Source organism: Wolffia australiana, chromosome 16, assembly GCF_029677425.1.
Source record: "Wolffia australiana isolate 7733 chromosome 16, ASM2967742v1".
NCBI classification, from domain to species: Eukaryota; Viridiplantae; Streptophyta; class Magnoliopsida; order Alismatales; family Araceae; genus Wolffia; species Wolffia australiana.
Window position 1 is genome coordinate 9,535,216 of NC_135850.1, and position 22,279 is coordinate 9,557,494.

At 43.6% G+C, this 22,279-nt stretch overlaps 1 protein-coding gene and 1 long non-coding RNA gene across 2 annotated transcripts; one reads left to right on the forward strand and one right to left on the reverse strand.

Moving 5' to 3' along the window:
* Positions 1–9,954: 9,954 nt before the first annotated feature.
* Positions 9,955–11,110, reverse strand: LOC144713538 (protein PHOSPHATE-INDUCED 1 homolog). Its single transcript, XM_078588131.1, has one exon. It carries the CDS (start codon positions 11,037–11,039, stop codon positions 10,083–10,085), a length of 957 nt encoding a protein of 318 aa, XP_078444257.1. The 5' UTR covers positions 11,040–11,110; the 3' UTR covers positions 9,955–10,082.
* A 1,671-nt stretch (positions 11,111–12,781) lies between these two features.
* On the forward strand, positions 12,782–16,348 carry LOC144713694 (uncharacterized). The gene is made up of 4 exons (XR_013584120.1): positions 12,782–12,892; positions 13,138–13,387; positions 15,899–16,064; positions 16,157–16,348. It is a non-coding gene; the product is annotated as an uncharacterized LOC144713694 (long non-coding RNA).
* The last annotated feature ends 5,931 nt before the right edge of the window (positions 16,349–22,279 follow it).

Below are 22,279 nucleotides of genomic sequence, written 5' to 3' on the forward strand. Positions count from 1 at the left end.
GGTAGTGAGGATATTGGAGGAGTTATCAAATGATGGATTAGGTTTTGACGATAAATCATACCCTAAGTCGTTCGAGAGTCTTGCACGGATCATGAATTATACATTTATGGTAACTGATGATGGTAAAGGTTCCACGAGAGAGTTCAACACTACGCGGTATTCTTTAGAGCACAAGGTATAGCTTGGCACTCCACGGGCTGGAAACTAAACCTATCAGTTGAGTTAAATTAATTTTTAGTTAATTAATCTATACATTGATATAGTTAATTAATAAAGTTGACCAATAATTGTTAATGGGCCACTAAAGTTATTAAATAGAATGATACATGGGCCTAGAGGGTCACACGCACAACGTCGTAAGGGCATTGGTGGATATATTTGACTTTATAGGATTTTTGAGAAAAATTTAAGTAAAATATGAATAGGGAAGGGAACTCATTTCAAGCACCCAGGCCAGAAAGATTTGAGAGCCCCTCCCTTTCTCCACTCTCTTCCCCATTCATCCATGGAGAGTGTCTTCATGGTGAGAAGATCTTATAGATTTTAAAGTAGAGTTAAAGAAGAATATGTCGAGATCCAAGCTCAAAGTGATCGCATGGATACTTCTAGAGGCCCAACGTGTGAATGGTTTCATAATGATCTCGGAGTGGCAAAGTCATGGGTGGAATGAGTTCCCCAAAAGGTACACTCGATGTATGATTTTAAAGATCGATTGTAAATCGATCAACACGCTTTCGCATCCATGGAATCGTGTTTTCCATGGACGAACCAAAGCACATAAACCAACAATAGGAAGGTAGTGAAAAGGTGGAAAATAAGTAAGAAGAAAGAGGAGTTAGGGTAATGGAGAATTCAGGATTAATTAGTGATAGAGAGATGTAGGGAAAGGGAGAGTTAACCTATTTATATTATTCTTAGGATTAATATTATATATGTATTTGAAGTAGTAAGTGGCAGATGAAAATTATTTGTATTATTATAATGAGGGAGAGTAAAATATATAGTGTAAGAGCTATTTTCAAATTATAATTAAAAGGTAAGAGAAATAAGTAGAGAATAATAATATATATTTTGAAATATAAAACATTTTATGTATTATTATTTCATTCAAGTGATACTTAGGTTATATTCAGGGTACGATAGATAGGTATAGTAATGGAAGAAGGATTAAAATGTAGGAATTTAGTTACTTGGAGCATTTAATTTTATTAGAAGAAAAGTGGAAAGATGGAGAGAACAAAGGAATAGGAACATTGTTGATATCAAGGAAGAGAATATTTAATTATATATATTAATTGGGTGAGGTGATTATAGTGTAATAATTAGAGATATAAAAGAGAATATTTATTATAATTTTGTGAGAGTCTAATCAATTATATAGAGATGGATAGGGAAGAGAAGATAAAAAGACTGATAAGAATAATCAAGGAATTAATATTTGTTTTATTGTATGGTTAGGGGAAGATTATAATGCTAAAACATGGTTTATATAGGTTTTTACATTTAATAAGTAATTTAAATTTATAAGAAAAAATTGGGATAAATTGGATTAAAATTTCAATGCAAGGGAAGTATTTGCCACAATGCCTTAAATGGGCCAAACTAGGAAATGAGATTCACAATAGGGTTTCAGTGTGGATTAAGATCAAAATAAGACTCATTTGATGGTCGACCACTACATGAGAGTGAGAGCGAAGCCAAGCTGTCAAAAGGTGAGCAGCCTTTAGAGAAATGACAAACGGCCTACTTATAGCCCGAGTACTTTAGACACTATTAGAGATAGAAGACAAATGAGATCAGAGACACCATCATGGGAGCAAACAATGTAATAGCTTCGGTTAAAGCAAAACCCAAAATGGCATAACGAAATGATTTTTTAGCCAATGATGGATTTTGCAAAACTAAGAAGAAACCTAATACTAGCTGCAAAAAGTTAAGAGCTATGATCTTGATTAAGAGCTTCAAGTCGGCCGGTTCTGACACCGGTTTCAGGCTGATCGGCTTCCTTCTTCCTTTCTTAAAATCATGATCAAGGCTTCATTTTTCCTTTCTTAACATTGTATCCCCTTGGGTTGCGATCCTTCTCCTCTCTTGTCTTCCCAGCAGCCACATCCTTGAAATAAGTGGATATTCCACATCAAATAATTTATGACATAGGAGTGCTGTAGATACTTCGGGTGGATTGTATGTTAAATGCCTCTTTCCTTGTAGGCCCATGTAGCACTCTAGTTAACGACTCTAACAGTTCATAAACTTCAATGGCCTTCTCAATTAATAAAATATATCGCCATATATATTAGTTAATGTCGAAACAATTTAACCCCATCAGTAGTTTGAGTATCCAACCCATGGGGTTCCAAGCTACACCTCGTGCTCTAGAAGATACAAAGGAGTGTGCATTGACTCACTCATGGAACATGTTCGTCATTGGTTATCGTGTATGCATAGTTCGTCATCCACTTGACGCTCCTAAGATGACATAGGGTATGATCAACTGTCAAACCCTAATTGGTCATCCGAGTTAGTAATGATGTGTTTGGAAATCATCGAGAACTCTTCCCCAGTATTGCACTGCCTTGGCCAAGAACATCATCCTATCGTATCTCTTGAGTTGTCACCTCTTTTAGCGAGGGTGGAAAATCCCATCTCGACCACTCAATTGAATTTCTTGATGCACCCGAACTAAGACTGTTTAGAATCCCATTATTAGAGACTCATTGTTCAGAGTCAAAGAACAAATGTCCGTCTATTAGACATCTTTAGTGTCTCAGGTCTAAGGACCACTTACACAACCATGACGTGAATCAACCTGATTGACAATTTGGTGTAATACCATTCAGGAATTTGTATGGATCCATTGAGTGAACTCTTTCCACTAAAGAGCATGCACTATCTATCCTTAGTGTTTCCACAATCATGGCTACACGGCTGGCCATACTCATCATATGAGTGAGGCTAGATAGTGGTATTCTATCCGGATACTTTGATGTCCTCCTCAATATCGTTCGAATAGGATTATATAGAATACATGCTTAAAGACTATTGATATTTGTATTACGATCTCATAGTAAATTTCCTAACTTAGATCATGTACTCTTGGACTTGATTATAAGCATCACACACGTATTATAATGAATATTTTCTATTAATGAACATGGAAGTAGATATGGAATGTGTGATTGGCTTGTTGGCCGCATATATTTCCATCAACATGTGTGTCTCTCTCACTCTTTTTTATTTATTTCCTCTTTCTTTATTCTTTTTCTTGCTAAATATCATTGCCTCAAGAAGTTCTTTCATCTCTCTCATTCCCTCTCATGCACTATATCTCGCTTTCACATTCCCTCTTGTTCGCTCACTCTCTTTTTCTCTCTATTGCTCTCTCTTGCTCTCTCTCTCTCCCATTCTCTTTTGCTCTCTCTCTATATCAATATCTCCTGTTCTCTCCCACTTGCTTACTCTCTCTGTCTTTCTCTCTCTCTTTCTTTTGTGGTCTTTCTCTTTCTCTCATTCTTTCTTGGGTGCTCTCACTCTCTCTCTTTGTGACTCTCTCTCTATCTCTTTGACGTAGGACGACTATGGGATGGACGATTTAGGGCGGATGACGAGGCTATGGGTAGGAATGGGTTAAGGGATAAAACAATCCACATAAATCACGGTCGATTCTCAGACTTAAAACCGATGAAATCTGGTGGTGCAGCTCCGACCCTTATCGAGGGCGGGAGTACTGTCTTCCCCCACCGCGACGATGCCTAAGCACCGAAATCAATACCTCGAATTCACGTCGCGAAGAAACACTCGAGAAAAGGAGAGAAGAAGAGGAGATCCAAGTCTAATTCTGACGGCAGTGGAAACTTCCCGAGAAAATACTGAGCGGAGAACACGTCGACACCACAGGGTTCAGGTATACCTCAGCACCGTAGTGCGTGTAGAGGCTGCATGTAATTCTGCTGGCGGCGGCGGCGCGGATATCGAACGGCGCCCGGCGTTGTCCGCCCTGGTTGACGTTATGAAGCGGGACGCCGGTCGGGCGCGACGAACTCCAGCGCGCGAGCGCACGGAGCAGCACGGAGCAGCGCGCGCGGGCGCGGAGCGCGCGGAGTGCGGCGGAGCGCACCCGAGCGCGCGAGCGCGCGCGGCTTGAGGCGCCGCCGACGGCGCGGCAGCGCCGCGCGACCGCGCGGCGGAGGCGCACGGCGGCGCGGGGATGGCACGCGTGGCGGCGGTCGCGGCGCAGACCGCGCTGCGCGCGGCGGTGATGACGACGGCGGCGGCAGCGGCGGCGGTGGTGGCGGCGGCGACGACGGTGATGACGACGACGACGGCGACGACGGGGAAGGTTAGGGCAAGATGAGGGGTAGGGCAATCCTCCAAGAAGAGTTAGAAAGAAAACTCAATTCTTGAATTATGATTGCCTAATGAGTTCTTGAAACAAATGACCTTATATAGGCCTTGGAGGAAAGAGAAAATAACTAGAAAATAAGACACGCAAGGGAAAACGTGCATCACGTCACGCTAAAGGGCAGTTGTGGATCTGCCTTTGGCGTCGTGTCATGACGCGCGTGGAGACGCGGCGCGGTGGTGACGTGGCAGACGACGGTTGTGGCGTGTTGACTTCTTCGTTGACTCCTGTTGACCGAGGTGGGTTGACTTCTGTTGACTTCATCTTTGGATCCGTAACGTCTGTGTTGACCCCGACTGCCTGCGGTGACGTGTCCCGGGCTGATGCATTGGCGTCCTCGCCATCACTCTTGCTCTCTCTCTCTTGTGATGGTTCTCTTTTGCTTTCTTTCTCTTGCTCATGCTCTCTCTTTGTGACTCTCTCTCCACTTCTTGCTCTCTCTCTCTCTTGTGATGGTTCTCTTTTGCTTTCTTTCTCCTGCTCATGCTCTCTCTTTGTGACTCTCTCTCCACTTCTTGCTCTCTCTCTCTCTTGTGATGGTTCTCTTTTGCTTTCTTTCTCCTGCTCATTCTCTCTCTTTGTCTCACTCATTCTCTCTTTCACTTGCTCTCTCTCTCTCGTTGTTTCCTTCTCTTTCTCTCTCTAGTTCTCTCTCTTTCTAATTCTCTCTCTAGTTCTCTCTCTTTCTAATTCTCTCTCTAGTGTTCCCTCTCTCTTGATCTCTCTTTCATCGTGCTCTAGGTCTCTCTCTTGTTCTCTTGCTCTCCTATCTCTATTTGGTATTCTTTCTCTCTCATTTCACTAATTATTTATTACTTAATTTGAACAACTTGATCAATCCGATCTGAACTGGTCAGTTCAAATCAAATCGGTTCAGGTTATCTGATCCAAATATTGGGCCATACCATTTAATATGATCCAAATCAATTAGTTAGATCGAGTCCTAATTGATTATCCGGCCCAAAGTGATGAGGTTTGAATTTGATTGATCGAATGCTCAATTTAATTGAACATTCAATCGATCTGACTGAATACCGATCCCTAGGTGTAACAAAATGTTCTTATAACACCACAGAATGGTTATGAATATTTTTTGAATTTACTTCAAAAAAATGCCACAGGAAGGGGTACAAGATGCTCATTGATGTAGATAGCAGCCAATTTTAAATAGAGGGGTTAATTTCATATTTGCTGCCAACTCGGCTTGAAGGCCCTCCCACACATTATATGCCTGCAGTGAGCACGCCACACCATCTCCACCAGAACACCACTCTCATGTAGCAAGTGTGTCCCCCAATATCTGATGCCATTGCTAGCATGTGGCAAGCAGGGGGTCCCCATCACCTATTTCTTGGTTATTCCCTTGGCCGTCCACTAGGGATCGGGGATCGGATTGGATCTGATCGTTCAAATCCAGATCAAAATATTCGAATGAACAACTATAGATTTGAACCAATCTATTAGAATGTTTTGATTGAACAAACCATTTGGTCGTGTTCGAACAAATATTTCGAATGAACTATTTGGTTTGTTTGTGTTCGATTGGTCATTTGTTCAAACTATTCGAACAAGTTTGAACAAATGGCCAGTAAATTCAGGCTTTGCTGGAGTAGAGATAGGTGTGGCGTCAGAGAGCGGAGAGATGGCGTGGCTGGCAGCCAGGAGATTTTCAGATCTCCAAATCTATGATTCCATCTTCGGGCATTTTGACATAGATCGGAATGGGACCATGGATTGCCTAGAGTTCCACCGCGAGCTCAATGAGATCCAACTCGCGATTACTGACTGCCTCAGATCGGATCCCATCCAGATCGCCATGGTTGATGGCGAAGATTGACTGATCCAAGAGTCATTGCTTAAACTCACTTAGAAGAGCTTCAACAGAGCCAAATTCCCTCTCTATCTGCTCCAGCAACAACCAAGAAGTTTGCCGCCATCGCCCGGCTTGATCGAGTTCTAGTAGAAATCGTGGTTCTAGATCAGAACAAGAACCCGGGTTAAAATTATGATGATTTTATGAGAATTTCGATGTCTAGGAGAAAGGAAGTAGTAGAAGATCAACAGCTTAAGAACTTGGATCTGTTTTTAGCTTCAACCAGATTTTTGAGGAATCAGAGGTACCAGAGCAAGAACAAGCTTATTTTAGATTTGCACAAAGAAAGACATTGGAAGATTTGAATCTGGATTCCAGAAATGAACGGAGAAGAAGAAGTCGAAGAGCAAAAGATTGATAACTTCCATATGATCTTAGCATCAACCAGACTTTTGAGAAATCAGACGTACCAGAGCAATAAGAATCTAGTATGAGAACCGAGCGGAGGAAGTGTGAGATTTCATGAATTCTCAGGGGTGCTCAAGAACAAGAATGGAGATGAAGAAAAGGAGTAGAGAGAGAGAGATAGATGATAAGTCCAAATTTAGGGGTTTTATGTCGTTGTTTTGATTTAGACTTGACCAAAAAAATTTATGAAAAATTTCCACTTAAATACTCTATAATTAATATAGGGCAAGTAATGGGTTGATCCAAAAAGAGGCAGAAATTTAATTTCAGAAATTTTTTCAAGCTTGGAATGAAGGAAGTGAGTTTAAAAGTGAAATATATAATTTCTGAGATTTTTATGGATATTTAGTCAATTTATATAAATTCCTATGGTCTAAATTAAATCAGAATTACAATGAAAGACACTAAAAATATTTAGACTAATTTTTAAATTTTTAATTAACACTACAAACAGGAAATAAATATTTTTTTGAATTTGTTTTGAATTTAATGGACACCAAAAATACTAGAAATATTAAAAACGAGAGTTAAATATTTGTTTGGAATTTATAGATGTTAAGAATGCTGAATATTTGTTATATTAATTTTAGGGATTTTTTTCTATTTTTTGGAATTTTTAAATATATAAAATAAGAAAAATACCTTTTTCCGGCTATCGCTGGCGACGACGACGGCGGAGCGGGGGCGGAGCGGCGGCGGCGGTGGACCAGATGAGCCGATGGTCCTTGTGTGGCCCGTATAGGGCTGGCCTTAGTGGGTCAGCCCATTAAGGTTCATCCCAATTCGGCTAAGTCAAGACTTAGCCAAATATGCTAAGTCCTAATGGGCTTGACCCAATATGGTTAGGACTTAGTCAATTTGACTGTCCTCCACTCTCCACTTTTTTGCCCTAAATGATGGAATTCAAACACGATTTTTTTTTGAAATTTGAAATGAAGAGTGAAGGATGACCTAGTGAGAGAATGGAATGGATTTTAGAGAGAGAAACTGACTGAAATAAAGAGATAAAGAGAGAGAAAATGAAGAGAGAGTGTAGAAGAAGTTTGAGATAGAATTTGAAGGTGAAAATGAAGGACACTTTTGATGAAATTTCGAGAGGATGAGCTAGGGATATAAATGAAGATCTAGAGAGAGAATGAAATGATTCTAGAGAGATAAAGTAGGGAGAACATGTATTTAGAGTGAAAAAAATGATGGATTTTAATGGTAAATGGATGGATGATGATGTGAAATGGAGATCTAGGTTCCTAAAACCTCACTGCAAGCCTTTTTAGACCGCAATGCTTCCTCTCAAGTCTGGATCCTTATATTTCACCAGGATCAGGCATTTGTCAATGCAAACAAGAGACATGATTGAATGTAAACTTCAATAAACTTACATTAAGCAGGTTGAACAACCTGGATTCTGAAATATGCCTTGTCCTGCTGGCCAGCCACTTGCTAGAGCACGTCCAGAATGAGAGAAAATGAGGGAGAAAAGAGTATTTATAGATTGGAATAATTACTAAAATACTCCTTTGGGAATTTTCTATTTTCTTTTCTTGCCATTTTTGCCTCTTTTTCTCCATGGGTTGAGAGTTTTCCATTGTAATCTTCAACTTCTTTCTTTGGAAGGCTTTTGAGAGCCCAATGGACAGGTTAGGTAGTGGCCCATCTTCCTCTGATTTCTCATTTGAAGGCCCTAAACACCCTTTTTCTCCTTTCAAGCCCCCTTTTGAGAATCACTAAACTCTAAAAAATTCTCCAACTCTTGAAGAATTGTATCTTCTTATTCCTGTGAATTTCTGCACACGTGAAACTATAGAATACTCATCAGTACTAAAACTGCTTGACTTCAAAGAAGTCGAGGAGATTAGTAAAAATAACCATAATGTGTAAAAATTAGAATTTATAGCTTATGCATAAATATTTAGTTGCTTCAAATCATAACATGATAAATTCTGAATTAATAATACCATAATTATTTAAAATGCATCAAAATATACATTAAGTTATCAAATTATCAGGAGATAAGGAGATATAGCGAAATTCTATTTTGATCATTTGAATCTACAAATGTTGGTTTGTATTTATATTGCCATATAATAGTTTGTTATCAACGTTTTAATCCTATCTGTCATAATTGTTATGACGGCTAGAATGAGATTCATCCAAACTGTCAGTTTGTTACCTATCTAGGTGAGACCCTAACCATCTAAGTTTGATCCTATCTAGATTGAATCCTGACCGTTTACATTTGATCCTATATTTAATCCTGTCTGTCTTTTCTCCTTAACGAGTATAGGGTACATGTTCAATTCTTACTAGCTAATCTTTTATTAAAAATCCTATTGGAGATCCACTTTGCCGATGTGACTGCCGAGTTATTCACTCCTCTTCTTCGTCTTTGTCTTCTTCATCCTTGACAGGAAGACGCAGGAAGATTTTAAATTCTGATTCCAAATATGAACAGAGAAGAAGTAGAAGATAAACATATTAAGAACTTGGATCTATTCTTAGCTTCAACCAGAGTTTCAACGCGAAGAGAAGAATGAAGAAACACGACCAACGTTTGGATTCGGACATTCGAACCGATCTGATTCGAACAATGCATTCGAATCCAAGCGAATTCGAACATTCGATCCGAACCTCGGGTCTGTTCGAACAATCTGATCCAAACCCCATGTGCAGATCGGGTTCGGATCGGATCTGAAATTGAATGATCTGAAATTGAAATTGAATGACCATTTCCACTGACGATGGTCCAAATTTCCTCCACATTCCCTCCATTTGGGTCTGTCATTCCCTTTGCCACCGTCACAGTCCTCCCCATCACAGTCAACATTACCATCACTTCTCTTCTGGGCAACTTGGAACGAGAAAATTTGCTCTTGGAAAACTGATACATGGGTCATCCCCTTTGTCACCGTCACAGTCCTCCCCATCACAGTCAACATTACCATCACTTCTCTTCTGGGCAACTTGGAACGAGGAAATTTGCTCTTGGAAAACTGATACATGGGTCAACATTACCATCACTTCTACCCGCCGATCCAAAATTATTACGATAAATGGATCAAATGCGGGAGAAGATACTGCTCCACTCTCCTGCGGATTTTGCTCCATGGGAACCCTGTACAATCTTCAGCTACATTACATGTTTGCGAATCGATAAATAATATTTGCATGGAGATTACAATGTAAAGGTGGAAATGGTCGTTTCGGAAGGTTTAGATTAATGGCCCTCGGCAGAACCATCGAGCCAGCAGTAAGAGTTGGAGAGAAAGAGAGATGGATGAAAAAATTCACATAGAGGTGACAAGTAGAATAAAAAAATGAAATAATACATTAACATCTAAGCTACTCTAGCCGCTATCTGTATACTGTGGCTGTATAACTGGGTCCGTGGGAACTACAACTCTACACCAGAGTAGAGCAAGAAGCGGTCGAAGGGTCGACCAATGCCGGCAGCAAGTACTTGCGGCCGCCGAGTCCATTAGCATTGTAGCTCGCGCCGGTGGCTTGGTCGACGAGAAGATCACCCGCATAGCCAGGGTACGCGTTCTTGCCGTAGATGCCCGGGCAAGCCGACGCCGCCTCGAGCGGCGCCTCAGCCGGCCCTTGGTAGAAGCCATTTCCAAATGGGTTCGTGAAAGTCGCGGCCATGAGAGAGCTCAGAGTGATAACCATTCCGTCGACCCCGACGTCGCCGTTGGGCGCCACGAGCGGCGCTGCCTGCGGGCCGTAGGCGGGCTGGTGGAAGGGCCACGCGCACTGCCCCGGGCACTGGCTCGCCGAGTTCCCGACCCAGATGAACGCGAAGCGCCCGCCCTTGGACCGCGGCGAGGCTCCGTGGGTGCCGCAGCGGCTCATGCAGAAGCCCTCCACGGCCACATCCTCCGCCGTGAGAACCACGTTCACGGCCCTGCGCCGCCCGCCCTTCGCCGCCAGCTCTTGCAGATGCGCGGAAGTTAGGGTTTTCCCCAAGGAGTAGGCTTCGTCGAGAGTCTGGTTCCCGAGGAAGATCATCGGCGTGGAGGACTTGGACATGGCGTAGTACTGCTCCGTGGTCTTCCACCAGGCTGCGACGGAGGGCTCCTGCGGGAGCACAGCGGCGGAGTTTTTATCGGTGGAGGCGGCGACGGATGAGATGAAGTCCGTGACGATAGCTCTTTGGGCCGTAGTGAACGTCCCGTACCAGACCAGATTGACGAAGATGGGGCCGCTGAGGAGCTGGCCCTTGTGGTATTGCAGCGAGAGCTGCGGCTGTTCCACTAAAGCCGCGAGCTTTCTCGCGCCCAGCGAGCAACCCAATAGCGAGACGATTATCACCGCGAGCATCGCAAAGCGAACGCCAAACCCGATCGAAGAGGCCATAGTTTCTGTTGCTAGAAGCTTGGAAGGGAGAGGAGGGGAGGAGAGTGAGCTACCTTGGATGGGAATTAGGGAAGCGGAGATGGGTATATATACAGGAATGAGAGAAGAGAAAGAGACGGAGAGGATGAGCATTGATGGGATACGGCTGGCATTGCGCGTCCCGATGGTGGGCCTCCGCCACGAGAGCAGAGACGCGGCAATGGAGAGGGGATTGAGGGAGGGAGGCTCTCTTTCCGAAGGGGTGAGGACGCCAGGTTGGCGTACAACGGGAAGAACCAGCTGGCCGATGAATTGGCGCCGTCTTTGATAGGAGTAAATCTCTCGCCACCGTACTCCGGTCCCCTCACCTCACACTCACAGCCCGCTCGTGATGCCTACGATACCCTGCTCTGACGTCAAGGGGCCAGCTGGGGATCGCTCAGCTCTACAGCTGCCCACAGCTTCCGCCCAACGGGCAAGAAAGTCCCGTAAAAGACCCCTTTTTGAATAAGATATCGCCACTTTATTTCAGCAATCCGACGCACGAGAGTAAAATATTACGATACTATTTGGATAGGTTATTTTAGTCGTGCAAGAAACTTCACTGTGTATTTTATCGGATCGGATAGGATGGTTTCGGTTTTCATGCCTCTTCCGTTTTCAAGTCAAGTCGAGTCACAAGAACGTTCGCTGAAGGAGCCGAGAGGCGTGCAGCCAATTCTGGGTTGGCCTCTTGCTGAAGAAGAGGCATGTTTTGGCGCGGACTATAGACTGCTCAGAAGGCGCAGGCTTCCCACAAGATTGGGTGGTGCGAGGTGCTCCCACGAGAGCTCCCTCCGCATGAGACCAAAACGCCGTGACCCACGCGTTTTTTAGCGTACTTTGTTGGAGAAAATCTCAGTTAAAATGATTCTTAATTAAGTTTATCGTTAGCTTTTGCGGATCACTTCTCAGAGCAAGCTTTCGTCCAGCAGCTTTCTTATTCTAAATATGCGTAGATCATGAACTGTAACTCCCGAGTCACCGTTCTTTTGGATCTATGGCTGAGAGTTCACTAGACCTTCAGAAGCGGACACGACAACGCGAGACCTGCAGCTGTCTGTCTTCTACGATAGCAGACGAGGGACTGATTGTTTCTCTTTTTTTTAATATTCAGCGTCGACGTCCCTTGATGTCGCGTAGTTATTCGTCTCGTGACGCTGTCGACGAGTCTGCCATTGCCAGCCCAACTAGCGGTTGAACTGATTCATTGCACGGCACTGTAGCAAAGCTTCTCTTGACGGAGCCACGGGACCGATAGTCCGATACGCTTGTCTTTTTTTTCCTCTCCATCTTTCTTTTTCTAGTGGGTTGGAATAGTGGCTTGATCTAATAATGTGGCCATAGATGAAATTCCACGCCCGGTCCCAAGCTACATTCACAAACTTGTGCTGCTCTGTGACCTATAAGCCCTAGACCAAAGCTTCTTTGGATCGCTAGGTATGTAGGGTTTATATTTAATGTAGAGATCATCCGTTTCGAATGAAAGTGGACCAGCCTCTTGAACTTACACACTGTTCACGGGTCTCCCGCGGAAAATGCCGGGGACCTCTCGTTGACATTGGAATACAAACAACTGATTTTTGTCCATGTCTGTAACGTGATAGTAGGGAATATGATTTCGAGACCCAAATTCATTCGCTAGCCATTAGAGCTTCTACGTGAGCACTGATGTCAGATCTTGCAAAAAAATGATCTTTTAATTGTGAAACGCCGAGTACATTTATGTTTGAGCGAACTTGCTCGGCCATCACCATTGTAGCACGATTATTAAAGATGTCACAACAAAATGGCTGACCTAACCTGCTCACCAGGAGACTTGTACTCCCGCCAAGGTAAATCTTACTATTTTCATGAAATTATGGTATTAGATTTATATATTACATACTAAGATATCTGACACTAATGCATTAAGTTTTATCTCCAATTTCAACTAATTTATGCACATGGGGTTATATCACGGTGTGGCCCGAACTTTTTCGAAAATTCGAGTTACAGCCCTTACTTTTTTTTTGCCGCGACACATCCCGAAGTCCCATTTGGTCCGCAGCCTGTGACGTGGAGTCTACGTGGCTGCCAGGTGGAGTTCCGGCGGAGTCCACCTAGGCGGAATCCACGTGGCAGCCACGTGGATTCCACGTTGCAGCGCGATTTGAAGAAAGAAAGATTTTAGCCCGCCCAATGTGAGTAACCCAGGAGAGAGCTGAGAAAGGCAACGAAGGAGAAGGAGACGGTGGAGAAGGAGGAAGAAAGGGCGCGAGGGAGAAGGAGCTTCTTCTTGGCTACGGGAATCGTTGCGAGCTTCTTCCTGACTACGGGAGTTCCACGAGGTAGGGTTTCTCTGTTCCATTCATGTAACTTTCTCTATCTCTCTCTAGATTTCATGGTTTACTACTTTTTTAGCTACGTGTGGGTTGCTTTCTCTCTCTCTCTAGATGGACATACATTACTGCTTCTCAAAATACCGATGATCTTCAATCTTTATCTTGAAGCCCATATTTTATTGCTCTCTCTTCGATTCATGTAACTTTCTGTGTCTCCCTCTAAATTTCATGGTTTACCGCATTCTTTAGCTACATGTGGGTTTCTTTCTCTCTCTCTCTCTCCAGATGGACATACATTACTGCTTCTCAAAATACCGATGATCTTCTATCTTTATCTTGAAGCCCATATTTTATTGCTCTCTCTTCGATTCATGTAACTTTCTGTGTCTCCCTCTAGATTTCATGGTTTACCGCATTCTTTAGCTACATGTGGGTTTCTTTGTCTCTCTCTCCAGATGGACATACATTACTGCTTCTCAAAATACCGATGATCTTCTATCTTTATCTTGAAGCCCATATGTAACTTTCTCTGTCAATTTTAAGATCTTGTTCAATGACTTTTGAAAGTTCTTCTCTCTGTCCCTCTCGTAAATAAAGATTACCAAGGGTTGCTATTAATTTTTAGCATTCTGTTCAGTAACATTTGGAAAATTGTGCAGTATCTCTCCCTTTAATGAAGACGACCTTGGGCTGTTTGGTTGTCTCTATGTAAAACTTTCAAACTCCATTCTTGCAGCTTTCTCTCATTTTTCACATCTTGTTTGATGACAGTTGAAAATTTTACGATCTCTTTCTCTCTTAAAGGAAGATTTCCTTGAGCTGGTCTTTTGATTAACAAGACATTGGGAAATTGCAGTCTCTCTCTTAAATGAAGAATCGCTTGGGCTGTTGTTTTTTGTCTCCATGTAGAACTTGCAGACTACAGTCGTGTAAATTTCTCTTCCATTCATGTAACTTTCTGTGTCTCCCTCTAGATTTCATGGTTTACCGCATTCTTTAGCTACATTTGGGTTTCTTTCTCTCTCTCCAGATGGACATGCATTACTGCTTCTCAATATACCGATGATCTTCTCTCTTTCTCTTGAAGCCCATATGTAACTTTCTCTGTCAATTTTAAGATCTTGTTCAATGACTTTCGAAAGTTCTTCTCTTTGTCCCTCTCGTAAATAAAGATTACCCAGGGCTGCTATTAATTTTTAGCATTCTGTTCAGTAACATTTGGAAAGCTGTGCAGTCTCTCTCCCTTTTATGAAGACTACCTTGGGCTGTTTGGTTGTCTCTATGTAAAACTTTCAAACTCCATTCTTGCAGCTTTCTCTCATTTTTCACATCTTGTTTGATGACAGTTGAAAATTTTACGATCTCTTTCTCTCTTAAAGGAAGATTTCCTTGAGCTGGTCTTTTGATTAACAAGACATTGGGAAATTGCAGTCTCTCTCTTAAATGAAGAATCGCTTGGGTTGTTGTTTTTTGTCTCCGTGTAAAACTTGCAGACTACAGTCGTGTAAATTTCTCTTCCATTCATGTAACTTTCTGTGTCTCCCTCTAGATTTCATGGTTTACCGCATTCTTTAGCTACATTTGGGTTTCTTTCTCTCTCTCCAGATGGACATGCATTACTGCTTCTCAATATACCGATGATCTTCTCTCTTTCTTTTGAAGCCCATATGTAACTTTCTCTGTCAATTTTAAGATCTTGTTCAATGACTTTCGAAAGTTCTTCTCTTTGTCCCTCTCGTAAATAAAGATTACCCAGGGCTGCTATTAATTTTTAGCATTATGTTCAGTAACATTTGGAAAGCTGTGCAGTCTCTCTCCCTTTTATGAAGACTACCTTGGGCTGTTTGGTTGTCTCTATGTAAAACTTTCAAACTCCATTCTTGTAGCTTTCTCTCATTTTTCACATCTTGTTTGATGACAATTGAAAATTTTACGATCTCTTTCTCTCTTAAAGGAAGATTTCCTTGAGCTGGTCTTTTGATTAACAAGACATTGGGAAATTGCAGTCTCTCTCTTAAATGAAGAATCGCTTGGGTTGTTGTTTTTTGTCTCCGTGTAAAACTTGCAGACTACATTCGTTTAAATTTCTCTATCAGTTTTGACATCTTGTTCAATGACATTTGGATAGTTTTAGTCTCTCTCTCTCTCTCTCTCTTCATCGAAGATTATTTATGACTGTTATTTTTTCCTTCATGTAGAACTTTCACACTCCACTCATGTAACTTTCTCTATCAGTTTAAACATCTCATACAATGTCATTTCAAAATTTCAGTTCCTCTTTGCCATAAATGATGTTTATGGTGAGCTGCATTTTTTGACTAGGTGTAAAAGTTAACTTTCTCTCTCTTCTTTTCATCTTACCATGTTTATTTTTTAAATCTGTGTCGTTCTCTCTCTTGCATTCGTATAAGTTATCTCTCCCGCATTTCCTTTCTCTCGCTTGGGATAAATGTTTTGTGTTCACTCGTGCAATTCTCTCTTATTATGTGTATCATTATTCCCTCCTCTTGTGAGGAGACAACCTAGAAGGCCCAAGCTGAAGAGGAGGATTGACGTCACTGAGAAAGAACCCACGGTACATAGATTGTGGAGGAGAGGCCTGCACATGACGTGCTCCCTTTGCCACCAAGTTGGGCATAATCAGAAGACATGTACCCAACCAAAAATGGAAGCTGGAGGCCAGGTACAGTTTCAATTTTATGTCTAACTTTGTTTACATGTGTCATCGTTTTTTTCCGAACATTAACCAATTAACTTGTTTCACTAATCATGCAGAGATCTCAGGAAGCTACATATTCGCCAATTGTTGAAGACCATCGTCGGTGAAGTTGCAGTTCGGCTACGAAACACAACGCGCTCAAGCTTATTAATCGCTCGCCCTCAACAAACATTTGTACAACAGGATTCAGTTCTCGGTTGATGATACGAACTTTGTTATCCAATTCCACAGAATTCTCGTTCATGTTCGCCGTTCTGAATCGCCGTTGATTAATCCATGCATTTCGATACTTATTCGTCCTTCCTGTTCGCCCTTCTTATTCGTCGTGGCCCATATTTTCACAGTAAAACAATAGGTTCTTACGAACTAAATCGGCCAGTGTCATGCCTACTTATTATACGTATTCTCCAATAAACCAAGAAATTGTCTTCCAATAAAACATATTTCATTATGTTCCTCACGACCTCAAAATTGAGTCACAGAACAGAATATAATTCACAAGTCTGCGAAAATGATATGTCCTCATTCACAATTCGATACAAGTGATCCATCATGCTTGAGAGATGTCGGCAAAATTGATATGGCCTCATTGAACGCCCAGGGCACATCAAAGGGGGGGGGGCAGGGTCGAGCCAAGCAGTCCACCTCCAGGCCACCTCCGGTCCGTGCTGGGTCAACCTCCAGGCATGGTCGTGCTGCATGCTCCCCGTCATTAGCTCTCTGATAAGCTGATAAGCTGCATGCTCCCCGTCATTTCAATGCCTCCTTCACCGTCCCCTTCTCTCACCCAGCAAGAACATATTTTAAATTCAAATTGCTAATCAAGAATAATGTTTAACTTTATTGAAATGTTGTTTATTAATAATAAACGCATGGTGCAATATAGTTGTTCGTCTCACCTGGCACAGAATGCAGCCCGGCTATGGGGAACTCAGTCTCCTACGTTGGAGTTTTTTATCTATGGGGAACACAGAATCCAGCCAACTCACTTGCTTTTCTTGCCTAAAAATTTCGATATCAACCGAGATAGGAAATTTTAGTACCGCATCATCGTTCCTTAGGAACCTTCATATTTCACTTTTTTTTAACCACACACTTAGAAGATTTAGGCGCGACGAGCGTGAAGATTCAGACGAGCGTGAATATTAAGATGAAGGTGCGACGAGCGTGAAGATGAAGGCGAGGAATTTGAAATATGTTTTTCAATAAATTCTCAAACGACATAGGTGCATATCTAAAAGCGTTAAATGAAAGAGAATAAAATAAAGGCAGGTTCACATCTGTAGGAGGAAAAATAATGTTCAATTGTAATGCGCCTTGGCCAGATCCTGGGGCTGTAAAATTTCAATAGCAGAACTAAGTTATCGTTCATCGACCAGCTCAGAAATCTGCGAGTGGAGAAAATCCTTAGTGACAGTGCTCAAATAAAGATGAGATTTCAGAATCTCAATCAGATGTACATCATTAGTCGTCTGGGAAAGGCAGGAGAAGTTATTCTGAGGTGTTTCTCCTTTTTTGATTGATTCTGCTTTCTTCTGGAGGGCTTGGCGTTCCTCAAGGTAATTTCTAGCAACAACATCTTCAGAGGTGCTCGACAAACCATGGGAGATTTATGATCTTTCTTTTGCCTATATTGCTGCAACTGAATAGAAATGAGGATAAAAAATGAGAAAAATAGCATGAAATATCCATAAAGAGCAAGAAACTGATGTTTGGAACAATGAAAAAGCAACATGAAAGGGAATTGGGGCAAGAAAAACCTTCTTCCGTCCAGCGGCTAATAGATCCGTCGTGTTCTTCTTTCTTTCCATTAGATCTTGCAGCATAGGCCAAGAGGGAACCGGGGGGTCAACGATTCAATCCTCACAAGAATCTGCTCTACAAAGAGACCCACCAATTAAAGAAGCAAGAAATTGAATCCTGAAGCAGCCTAAATCCATGACGACCGCAAGAGAAAAGGCACAGATCTACCAAGAGAAAAGGCGACGCAGAAAGAAGGCGTCAAACCTAGGATGAATCAAACTAAGAAGCAAAACAGTCAAAGATGAATCTGTTCATCAACAGACAGATCCATCCGCCGGATAACTGTACTGCTTAAAATAAATCTTGATTCAAATCACGAGAAACCAAATTTCCAACAGAATTTGACAAAAAGCATATGAAAACAAATTCAGTTGCCTGGAGAATTGATTTCTTGGCAAATTGAAGACAATGCTCCAATGCATGGAATTCTTCTTCCCCTTCTCCTTCATGCGAGAGTTCTACAGAGAGAGATTGAAATTTGAGATCCAGTCAGTCCATGATCTACCATCACTCGTGAATCAAAGCAAAAAAGAATCGGCGAGGAAGAAGAATTGAAGATCAAATTTCAATGAACCCTAGAACAGCAAGCGCAAATGAACGAATGGGTATGGAAGAGCATGAATTTAGCTCGCCCATCTCCTCTTTATCCCAGGGCACCTCCGTGGCCCGAGAGCAGGCGTTGATGATGGGGTTGTAGGTGAGGACCGTCGGCGCAACAGAGTAGGGCAGCCGCTTCAGCCGATCGAGGAGGGCGAGGGCGAGGGCGTGCTTGCAACGATTCCGGCGCCGACGGCGTTGATCAGCGCGGAAGCCCCTTCTCCCTCGTGCCCTTTCTTCCTCCTTCTCCACCGTCTCCTTCTCCTTCGTCGCCTTTCTCAGCTCTCTCCCGGGTTACTCACATTGGGCGGGCTAAAATCTTTCTTTCTTCAAATCGCGCTGTAACGTGGAATCCACGTGGCTGCCACATGGATGCCGCCTAGGTGGACTCCGCCGGAACTCCACCTGGCAGCCACGTAGACTCCACGTCACAGGCTGCGGACCAAATGGGACTTCGGGATGTGTCGCGGCAAAAAAAAAGTAAGGGCTGTAACTCGAATTTTCGAAAAAGTTCGGGCCACACCGTGATATAACCCCTATAAATATATAAATAAAAACCATCAATATAATTTTCCAATTTCCAGACTTCTCTTAATTTCAAGCTCACATTAATTAAGAAATTAAATTATTACCTCTTTCTGTATAGACCTTTTTTACCTGTATTTATTACCTAATAATTAAGGTGAAAATCCCATAAGTATTGTTAGCAAAGTCAGAATAAAATATACTTTTGCATATCAGTCTGACCTGGGTTTTCTATGCCATTATTAATGTATGGATATACACGTCTCTACCATTAGTAGTTTTACTTCTCACTCTTCTACTCTCTATCTGTCCCTATTTTTTATATTTTCGTAATCTTTCTCTATCTCCTTGATCACCTCTCTCTCTAGCCCACTCTCTATGAACATCTTATTCATGGTGTCTATCTCTATCTCCCTCTCTATCACCTGAAGATTTGGCATAGAGAACTCTAAGAGAGGTATTATACCGCTGAGACATGGAGTTCAAGTATCTAAGGAGAACTCACTTAAGACTCCTAAAAATAGAACAATGATGTCTAAAGTTCTATATGCTTTGGTTATTGGATGCATCATGTAAATGTTGTGTATTAGGCCTGATGTTGCATTTGCTCAAATATTACGAGCAAATTTCAGGCAGACTCAAGAGAGGAACACTAGGTAGCAGTGAAATGCATTCTTAAGTATTTGAGAAGGGCTATGGATTTATTTCTGATTTATGGAGTAAACGTGACAATATCAAATTAGATCAATAACATTGTGACGTAGGACGACTAAGGAAAAAGGGCGACTAAGGAGATGGATGGATGACGACGGGTAAAGGGTAATAGACGGGTTTGTAGGGAGGGATAAAACAGCCACAGAAATACACGCAGTCGGATTCGGACTTTAAAACCGATGAAAAACTGGTAGTGCAGCTCCGACCCTTGTCGAGGGCGGGAGTACTGTCTTCACCCACTGCGACGATGCCTAAGCACCGAAATCAATATCCGAATTCGCGTCACGAGGGAACACTCGAAAGAGAGAGAGGAAGTGGGAAATCCAAACCAAATCTAATTCTGACGGTGGTGGAAACTTCTCGAGACAATACTGGACGGAGAACACTTTCGACACCAAAGAGTTCAGGCATACCTCGACACCGTAGTGCGTGAAGAGGATGCGGGAAATTCCGATCGTGACGAGGCTGGCGAATCCGGGCGTTGAGCGGCCCACTGGACGAGGAAGATTCTGGGCATTCCGGGCGTTGAACGGCCCTGGTAGAGAGTAGATGTCGTTATTGCAGAGTCAAGCGTAGGCGAATACCCACGCGCGCAAAGCGCGCGCAGGGTGCGCTCTCCATATGGAGTGAGCGGAGCAGCGCGGGCGCAGATCGCCGGCGCACGGATCGGCGGCACGCGCACGGAGTGCGCGGAGAGCGTGCAGCGCACCCGGAGCGCGCGTAGCGCCCTCGGCTCGAAGCGTCAGATGGCGTCGATGGCGATCGGCGCCACCGGTGTCAAAGTCTTGCGAGGCAGCCTGGGCGGCCTTTGGGCGGCCCCAAGCGGGCGGCCTTGGCGGCTCTGACATGGGCGACCTGGGCGGCCCTGGTTGGGGCGGCCTCGGTGGCCCTGGTTGGGGCAGCTTGGGCGGCCTTTGGGCAGTCCCAAGCGGGCATCCTGGGGGCGGCCTTGGCGGCCCTGGCAGGGGCGGCCTGGGCGGCTTTGGTTGGGGTAGCCTGGGCAGCCCTGGTTTGGGCGGCCTAGGCGGCCTTTGGGCGGCCCCAAGCGGGCGGCCTTGGTGGCCCTGGTAGGGGCGACCTGGGCAGCTCTGGTTGGGGTGGCTTGGGCGGCCCAAGTTGGGGCGACCTGGGAGGCCTTTGGGCGGCCCCAAGTGGGCGGCCTGGGGGCGGCCTTGGCGGCTCTGGCAGGGGCGGCCTGGGTGGCCTTGGCTGGGGCGGCCTAGACGACCCTAGTTGGACGGCCTGGGCGGCCCTGGTTGGGGCGGCCTGGGCAGCCTCTGGGCGGCGAGAGAGAGAGAGAGGGAAAGAGAGAGAGAGAGAGAGTAAGAGAGAGAGAGGATGGAGAGAGAGGATGGAGAGAGAGGATGGAGAGAGAGGATGGAGAGAGAGGATGGAGAGAGAGGATGGAGAGAGAGGATAGAGAGAGAGGATGGAAGGAGGAGAAGAGGCAGACCGACGACGCGATGGCAGCAGCGGCAACGGCGGCGGCAACAACGGCGGTGGCGACGGCTAGGGTTAGGAGGGATAGAGGAGGCTGGGCAGTCCTCCAAGAAGAGTTAAACAAAACTCAATTCTTGAAATTATGACTACCTAATGTTTCTTGAAAACAATGGCCTATATATAGGCCTTGGAGGAAAGAGAAAATGACGAGAAAACAAGTCACGCCAAAGGACAGATGTAGATCTGCCTCTGGCGTCGTGTCATGACGGACGTAGGGACGTGCGCGGGTGGATACGTGCTTGTCGATGGTTGCGGCGTGTTGACTTTGGTGTTGACTTTGGTTGACCGTGGCAGGTTGACTTCGGTTGAATTCGCCGTTGGGTCCATAGCAGGCGTGTTGACTCCGGTTGACTGTGGCGACGCGTTCGACGGTGATGTGTTGGCGTCCTCGCCATCACATTGTGCTTTTATACTTCTTTTCTACCACATATTTTTAGATTTTCACTAGCATTATTCACCATTTTCAAGATAAAATGAGAAATTTATGATTTTTTTCCTAAGCTTTATTTTTGTACATTTTATTGATTTTTGAGACTAACCCCACCTGAACCCTTAGACTCTAGTGGATTTCTCTCATATTCTTGGAGTTTTATTTGATAAACAAGATTTAGGTAAATACAATGGTGAATTTAAGATACAAATGGGAGGAAAGCATAAACCTTTGCCATCTGATAGATAATAAGAAAAACTCCCAACGCACAAGAAGCCTACGCTATAGATCAGATCAAATGAAGGTAAGAATTGTAGAACTAACCCACAATGTGAATCTGAGAGGCCTGCTTTCAAATATTAGGAGGGAACGTGGGTCTAGGCTGGAAATCAAGAAGTCCTAGCCCTCCAAACCTTAAAATTAAATTAATGGGGGACCATCTAGCTTCGAAGAGCATGTCGAACCAGTTTGTCGAGCAAAGGCTTACGCGCGAGACCCAGCCTTCGGAGTACTTGGCCTCGTCAACAGGCCACAAAGGTTTGGTGTTTTCTTTGTTGGGTTCTAGATGCCTAGATCTGGATGACGAAAACAAAATGACACATAACAGAAG

Bases quoted from the DNA above. Each gene is read 5' to 3' on its own strand.
- LOC144713538 (XM_078588131.1), bottom strand. From the start codon at position 11,039: ATGGCCTCTTCGATCGGGTTTGGCGTTCGCTTTGCGATGCTCGCGGTG.